An 8720-nucleotide genomic window follows, 5' to 3' on the forward strand; every position below is an offset into this window, starting at 1 on the left:
CCCCTTGATTTCAAAATTATAATAACTCGGAGGGAAGGGGGGTTGCATCTGCCATTCCAAGGGAGGCTTCTGCCTCCCTTAGCAGACACCTGTCTTTCAAACCAAGACAGGTGGTCAAAAAAATTGTATTTTTCAACAGGGATCTGACTTAATTACATCTAATATGTGGTTTAAACAAAGGTTTAGTTCTCAAAATACCTTGGATCTTAGAGTTGTGAGTAAACTCATCAAAACCATCAAAAAATGTGTAAGCTTCAAACAACCTGCCTTTTTCTTTCCCTGTCAGGACCCACCTTAGCTTTTCATGTTCAGTAGCTTGCTTTCCACACTTCTCACTACTTTCAGTCCGTCAGAAAGTTCATGATCACAAGTAACAGAAGAATGAACTCCAGAAAAGGTCATATATTCCAGCTAAACGTCTGAGTTAGATGGACTTCAGCCTGTGTTTCCAGAAATGTGACTCTGTGTCTCTTAATTTTCTGATAAGAGAATTGAAAGGAGTAGCTTATTTGACCCTCTACCTCCTATAAGTAATTTTTTTGTTCTTCCTGTTTTCATATCAACAAGATTGCCTTGTGCTGTGTCTCATTCTGGATGTTTTTGTGTTGAGGGGTGACCGACTTCCCTCCTCATTGTAGGTTGTTGCTGTCTTTGGAATCTTCTGTGTTCTCTGCATGGCTTTTTGCTTAGGACTTCTGTTCACATTCAAAAAAATGTGTAACATGCCACGGTGTGTGACAATTCAGAATAAAACCGTATATACATTAAACACAAATTATCAGCATGATGAATAGCACTAAAATTTAAAGAGAGGTCCATACAATTTCTACTATAATTCAGTTATGTTCTTGGCTTTTAAATGAGGTTGTAAAGTTCAAATGTGTTGTTTGGTATGTGTCACCTGACAAAAAGAAAATGAGGAAATGTCTGATGTGAAGGCTCTTTGCACCTTATCAGGCAGAGTCATGGAAAACCTGAATGGTATAGTCACCTCCTCAAGATCTTTCAGCACCTTTATGTATTCTGGGAAGGGGGTCAGCAAGCCAAGCAACTGATGCTGTGTGGGGCCTTCAGTCCTCCCCAAATGTCCAAGTGTACTGCCTAGGAGATAGAAACAATGCTTTTGGTGATAGGACCTATCCCCTGATCTCACTTTGGAGCAGACCAGTTCCTCAGTTAACTGTTAACTCTGTTAAAAGGTTGGGTTTTCTATGCAGGGTGATCTGTGGAACAACTCATGCCATTTTCCTCCTCTAGTGAAGGACAGTGTCAATTTTGATTTCTGGGATTTTGATTTCTGGGCAATCAGTCCACTTCTGGCAGATAGCTGGTCCCAAAGCACAGGCTCCATGAATTTAAAGAGGTGATGTGCTAAAAGAGCAGACACTGCTTTCCCCGGAGGTTGACATTGAAGACCAGGCTGAGGACTGGAACTGAGAAAGGAACATAAAGCCTCCACAATCTAAAATATTGTAGCTTCTTGTACCTTCTGGGAGTCAGTGGCTCTGCAGGATCCTGAGGTGTCTCTGGGTAGTGTGAGGGTCCCAAGCCAGGCCATGGCACTGGGATGTCTTTCTAAGCCTGTGACACTTGGAGAGCTGAGGCAGCACATCAATGAGAGCTGAGCTGGCTGCCAGCAGTTTTAAAGATTTGTGTCAGTGCAGTTCCCAGAAGCGATTCATTCCTGTCCAGACACACAAAAAGCTATCCAGGCTGGCAGTCCAGGCTTGCCTGCAGTCTTTGCTTTTGGGGGAAGCCTAATTTAATGTTAACTGAATCTAGTTCCTTGGAGACCTTACTCAAAAATACAGGAGTAAAAACCTGGGATTACCTGCAGGAAGGGTTTTTCAAGAGGCAGACAATGTTCCCATAATGATTGGTGGACTTGGACCATGATTTTTTGTTTGCATGCTTTCCTGTCTAACTTTAGTACTGCCATGGTTTTTGAATCCATGAGTAACAGCAAAAAGTCCTTTCAAGCTGCCTCTTGGACTACAAGGCTGTGCTTTCCTTCTGCTACTGGGTTTGGCTTGCTGGTTTGGAGTCCATTGGTGGTGCTTTCCCTCAGATGAACAACAGGCCACAGAAATGAATCAAAATACTTAGGGCTTTTTTGCTTGTCTTGAATGTCAGCTCATAGTTGCATCTGCTTTATTATCAAAGTGTGGAATTTATTTGTTATTATAACTTGGAATGTGGCACGATTGAAAGCCACAGACAAAGCGGCTTGAAACTAAACTGAAACCTTGTTTTTTTCCACAGCATTTGAGGGAAATAGCTCAAATAGAGAGAATTAAGGAACTATTCAGCGACCACGTGGCATGTCTTGCATGTTCACCTCTCCTCTTCTGCATTAAAATAGCAAATACCAAAACCTTCAATGTAGTACCACAGCATTTGGAGTTTTTCATAGTGACAAACAAACATTCTCCCATGGCTTTTTGTGCATTCGGACCTTCCTGACCAAAACCTTGTCTTTTGGTTCCTTCTGAACCAAACAGTCCCACTGGAAAACAATGTACACAGTTACAGCATCGCAGAAATAAAACTGGGCCTGAAACATTGTACTCCAAGACAATAGACACCAAAAGAATGTGAGACAAATGGAAGAAAATTGGCTGGAAGCTTCTGATGCCTGGGAAATCCATGGTGGGGAGCAGTTAAGATGAATTTGGGAGAGCAACAATCAGTCATGCCAGTAAAGCAAATTAAGCTAAAACAACATCAGAAACCAGTGTGGTTACATGAGAAGCAGAGTCAAACACAGGGCAGTGAAAGAGTGGGAGAGTTATGAAAACAACCAGAATCAAGCAGAAAAGAATAATTAGAAAGAAAAATAATGATTGGCATCTAAATTAAAACAAAGAGCAGCTAGTAGAGTTCTTCCCTTAGTGGCTTCACGTGCATCCTGGCAAAAGTCTCCTATATGTTATTGAACAAGAATTTCCAAATCAGAAGGACCTGATAATTTGCTGGAAGTCATCAGGACGGTATTTATAAACAAACTGGGTGTGAGAAGCCACCTTTGCAGCAACCTTTCCTTGTGGTTTTCTTACATTTTACCCCTGATTTAACAAGCAAAACTGAGAAAACACAGATGACTTAATTTATTCTGTGTGAGCAAGCCTGAGAGTTACTGCCTGGACAGTGGAGGAAAGGGAATAGCCATCTGTAATGAGTATTTTCTTTATGGACTTAAGTCTGCATTTGGCAGATTACAGATAGTTTTGTGCACGTTCTTACAGAATTTCATAATAAATCAATAATTTAACCCCTTTTTGCAGCTGAGGTTCCCCTTATTAAGTGTTGAGATTCCCTTCTTATTCTTTAGAAATAATTGTGGTGGGAAGAAAACACTGCTTTTGCCTTTTTGGTCAGAAATTGAGGTTTAACAAGTCTGAGTGCCGAGTCCTGCAGTTTGGCCTCAACAACCCCCTGCAGTGCTACAGACTGGGGACAGAGTGGCTGGACAGTGGCCAGGCAGAAAGGGACCTGGGGGTACTGGTTGACAGCCAGCTGCACATGAACCAGCAGTGTGCCCAGGTGGTCAAGAAGGCCAATGGCACCTGGCCTGGATCAGGAATAGTGTGGCCAGCAGGGCCAGGGCAGGGATTGTCCTCCTGTACTTGGCACTGGTGAGGCCATACCTTGAGTGTTGTGTCCAGTTCTGGGCCCCTCAGTTTAGGAAGGATGCTGAGATGCTCGAACACATCCAGAGGAGGGCAACAAGGCTGGTGAAGGGCTTGGAACACAAGTCCTGTGAGGAGCGGCTGAGGGAACCTGGAAAAAAGGAGGCTCAGGGGAGACCTTATCAATCTCTACAACTCCCTGTAGCCAGGTGGGGGTCAGTCTCTTCTCCCTGGTAACCACTGACAGAACAAGAGGATACAGTCTTAAGCTGCACCAGGGGAAGTTTAGGTTAGACATTAGAAAAAAATTCTTCACTGATAGTGATTGGGCACTGGAATAGTCTGTCCAGGGAGGTGATGGAGTAACTGTCCCTGGAGGTGTTTAAAAAAAGACTGGACGTGGCACTCAGTGCCATGGTTTAGTTGATGAGGAGGTGTTAGGTCATAGGTTGCACTTGATCTCAAAGGTTGTTTCCAATGTAGTTAATTCTGTGATTCTCTGAAATGCTGTCTTTAATTCCTGTCAGATCCTGTCAGGACTGCTAAAGTTGTCTTCCCAGAAGAGACAAGGCCATGCAGAATTCCCATGTTGTGGGAGGGTCTCATTTCCCACCTCCGCTGTGCCCTGCTGAGCTGACAGAGCTGTTGGACTTGGAGCTGCCACAGCCCCATCACCTTCTGTGCAGCTCATGGGCAGATGGGGGTGTGTGAGTTCTTGGTCCCAGTTTGTGAACAACAGGCTCGGATATACTTCTCCACCTACCTGGATAGGTTTTGGAGACTGAAACCTTTGGAGATGTGTTCCAAGCAAAGCTAGTGTGGAAATCAGAAGGCTTTCTGGATAGGTGTGAAACTTGACAGCATTGCTTAGCAAAGCCTGGAGTCTGTGGCCAAGCAGCAGAGGCGTTAAGTAGTGAGGGTTTTTTGTATAGGCAGGAAAGGAAAAATTTATAGCTCATAATCAACCCATGAAAAATATAGTCTGTGGTGTTTCTTTCCTGTCTGAGCTCTTGGAAGGCCCCTGTTCCTATCTGGCTCTGTCGAGTACAGAGTTTCTTTGCAAGGGCAGCAAATGTAAAGGTACTGCAAGATATGGGCGAGTGTCCAGCCCATTTCTGGAAAGCTGCATTATTCCCTGGCACTCCAGTAAAACAGCTGGGCAGCAGGAGGTCACTATGGCACAGTGTACCTCTTCTCTCTTTCTTATTTCCCCTCTTGACTGAAATTATTTTGCTGGCAAAAATCAGTGTCTGTAACAGCTGTGAACTCTTCACCCTGCTCTGGGAGACTGTGTGTCTTAAACTCTGTTTATTCTTCAGCTTAAAAAAGTGGCCACTGACCAAGCCTCTGGAAACTGAGCTTAGTGTAGAGAGTGTGTGAACAATATTAGTACAAGAACTTGCCCTATGGAGAGGCTCTTCCTTCCAAATCATGGCTGAATTGGTAAATGGTTGTAGGAATAGAATACCTAGCCTGGCTTTTGGTGCTGGGACCAGGGGAATGATGGTTGTGATGTGGGTGGGGAAAAAGGAGCATGGAGCAGGAGGAAATGCACTATTTGGGCATGGAGCGAAGCACAGTGCTCCCTGCCTGTGGTGGGAATGAGAGGGAAATGCTGTGGGCATAGGACAGTGGTGTTTGTGACTGTTGGTGCTGCTGTGACAACATTCTGGGTATGTGAGGGGCTAGAGAGGACAACTGAAACTGGGAGGGTGGTGGGAGAGCCTGGGAGCATCACTGGGAGCATCTACCTGTTGTGGCCTTTCCTGGCCTTGGGATGTAGAGCTGGTGTGGCACTGTTGGCTGTGCCACAGCTTGCAATGAAACCTGAAATCCAGAACGTGTTTGTATGTTAATTCTTGATTGTAAATACTTTTCATAGCTCTGAAACTGTAATTCCAGAATTTCTCCTGTCAGCAAGCCTAATCAAAGAATATTACCAACAGGTTTCCAAATACTTTCATTGAAAATTCAAAGTAGCCACATTATCAGAACAAGAAGGGACAGAAACATCAGACTTAAATGGATGTGATTTCTAGAATGAAATCTGTCTGGTATTAAAAGTTAATTGAGTTTTGAGGAAAAACCAACACCGTTCAGATGAGACACAGAGTGGGAGAAATTCTCTATATTGTTTCTTAACTATTGGTTTATTTTGGATGCTGCTGAGCAGCTGAGTTAACCAGAGACTGCTCTGGTTTCCCAGCTTGGAGCATGAATGTGCCAGTATTTGTACACAGCTCCAGTAGCGAGTTTCCTGGGCTGGAAGAGACTTGAGATACAGAAGTGGTTTTGGAGACCTGGAAAGTTCAGGGCCTTTTTCTCAGGAAGTTTAGGTGTTTATCGTGCCTTTTATTCTGAAATAAGGAGCTTAAAGTTTTAAGAAAAGTGGTTATTTTTTAGTATTTTTCTAGTTTTTCTACACTGAGTTGAAAATTGTCAACAACATTGCAAATTATTTCTGGAAAAACATAGCTTAAATTGTCTTATTTTCTTACAAAATCAAGTTGAAATGATGATAAATCCTTGCAAATACAGGATCTAAGAGCATTCCCACAAGCATATATTGTGCAGTATCTAAGTACCAAACTAATAGATGGGTGTGGATGAAAACCTACATAAACCAGGAAAAGCAAACAAACAGATCACTTCCCCCCACTTCAGGCAGGGTGGAAACCACTCTGAGTCATCAGCTCTGCTTTCCCCTCATCCCCCTCAGTCTGTAGAAGGATTGTCCATGGGCTGGTGTCCTTTTTAGCTGCATGTATCTAAGAAAGTCTAGGATAACTTCCCTGAACAAGATCCAGTGGTCCTACAACTCCTTAAGCATCCTTTTCCTGCTCTGCCAGCATGAGCAGGACACCCTTTTTACATGGTGTAATTTGACAGCCCCTCCTTGGTTTGGGCTGAAGATGAAATCAAGACTCTGCTGATACATTTTTAATCACTAAGATTAGCAGGATCACTGTGTCTCCTAGACTCAGCTCTCTTGGCACTCCCAGGCTGACCCTGGCATGGGCAGCGTCATGCTGCAGCGAGGGTTTTATCCTCCCAGATGAGGCAATCCCTCTCACTGTGTGTGCCTGTGGGGGTTAGCTTCAGGATTGTCTCCTTTTTCCTCCATGAAAGCCACAGTTTCATGAGCAGGCAGGCTTTGTACCAAGACTGCAGATAAGAAGGAACATGGCATGGAGGGATATGCAGCTGCAGTATGGTCCCCAGACTCTGCAGCTGATGAAAGGCCCCAGAGGAAGCATTTGATTTAGCATTTCCACGGGAAAGGAGCCATGAATACCGTGTTTCCTCCCTGCTATTTTCCCACAACTTCTCAGGGAGTGGTTCTGGAGCAAACACTGAGCTTTTCCCAGTGGCCCAAGATGGAATGAAGAAATCATGTTGTGCTGTTGATGGTGTGTGTAATGTCTGGTGGTTGCTAAACATGCCTGTAGTACAGCTCAGCACAGATACTTCAAGTGGGCTGTGAATGTCATGTATGTTTGTTGTTCTGTTGGATACAGGTACACTCAGTTCCATCTGGATGCAAACACTGTGTTCTCTCTGTTTGCTTGTAGTGAAATAGCATCAGTCTTACGGGCCTGGCTCGATCAGTGCTCAGAGGATTTCAGGGAGCCCCCTGACTACATGTGTTTGCTGAAGTTGCTGGAATATCTGAAGAATAATATGCCCAATTCTGACATGGAGAGCAGGGTGCAGAACCTCTTGAAGCAGTTTCAGAACCAAGAAGTAGAAGCTGTTGGTGAGTTATTGTTCCTTCTCTCTTTCTGTCCTCCCAGACTGTAAGGTGCCCCAGGGATTTATGTGCAGTACGTTTCACCACCTCTCATGCTTATCAATAGTATTGTGAGGCTCACCGGTGACTTTTGTCTTCCTTTTTTGTTTTTTAAAAGGAAACCCAACCTCTGTGTGAGGCTGCAGGCTCTGTGAGGGATGCAATAGTGTTACAGTGCGAGGTGCCTATGTCTGTTCATCCTTGGGTGGCTTGGGAAATCCAACACCTCTCTAATATTTAGCCAAAGCTTTGAGACTGCTGCAGCAGCCAAGTGGTTAATTGTCAGCACACTTCCACTATCACTGAGTTAAAACACACAGTTGCTCTCTAGCTGGGCTTCTCACTTAACGCCCCCCCCCAAGAAAAACCCAAACAAACAAAAAACTGAATACAGAGCTGAGACAAAATACAGCTTGAGTCACAGGCTTTATCCTGCAGCTTTTCTTCCTAGTTACCATCTTGTCAAAGGAAGTGTCTGTGGGTGTTTTTTCCTATTGGAGTGGCTGGCTGCTGGTATCCAAGGACAGAGGAAAATCTTACGTTATTGGGGGTCACAGTCTGCTGGAACAATGGAGAACTGTAGTCACACAAACCTGACACATCCCCGTATCCTGGTCAGAAAGCTTCCTGTGGCAGAGCTAGGAAGTGGGGAGAGTAAGGTATGAATGAGAACTGGAATCAACTTCCAGCTTTGGTAGAGGGGTGAGAGGGAATAATTCATGCCACAAATGATAAAGGAAATGCCAAAAAAACCACTTTCATTCCATAAAAGTCATGTCTGCCGGATGCTCCAGAAATACCATGTCAATGCCTAATATTGTGACATGCCAAATTAACTTAGTCATGAACAGAAAAAGGAGTAATGCCCAGAGCCCAGGCCTTTATTGAGCACAGGTAAGGGAACAGGATGGCTAAGATGTCCCTAGTGCTGATCTTTCCTGGCTTGGTTCCCCCAGCTCAGACAAGGAAAACTCATAAGAACTATATTTGGGTTCATCTGCTCTTCAGAGTGAACAGAAGTTCCCAGCAGCCCTGCTTCTGTATTTGTTTCCTCAAGGGACAGCTGAAAACATTCTTTCTTGAGTCATAGGTAGGCCAATAGGAATGATAACGTTTTCCAAATTGTGGAAGAATAGAGGCTAGTTATTAGAGTAAAATAAGAGGAGGGCAATGAAATTAAGCTGTGGGGTCTGCAGAGAAGACTTTTAGGATTGCCTTACTTTTATCAGAGCTCCATCTTCATACATTTTCTTTCAAAATTCCTGATACATTGTCTGTAATTGTTGATAATTTCTTTCCCA

At 44.0% G+C, this 8720-nt stretch overlaps 1 protein-coding gene across 1 annotated transcript in view; it reads left to right on the forward strand.

Moving 5' to 3' along the window:
- Positions 1-8720, forward strand: part of RGL1 (ral guanine nucleotide dissociation stimulator like 1) — a 53895-nt gene that overhangs the window by 27952 nt on the left and 17223 nt on the right. Inside the window, exon 4 of the mRNA XM_017736479.1 lies at positions 7202-7386. Coding sequence (XP_017591968.1) covers positions 7202-7386 — 185 coding nt within the window. The remainder of the gene's footprint in view (positions 1-7201; positions 7387-8720) is intronic.

The sequence above is a fragment of the Corvus brachyrhynchos genome, unplaced genomic scaffold (genome assembly GCF_000691975.1).
Source record: "Corvus brachyrhynchos isolate BGI_N302 unplaced genomic scaffold, ASM69197v1 scaffold155, whole genome shotgun sequence".
In the NCBI taxonomy this organism is placed as follows: domain Eukaryota; kingdom Metazoa; phylum Chordata; class Aves; order Passeriformes; family Corvidae; genus Corvus; species Corvus brachyrhynchos.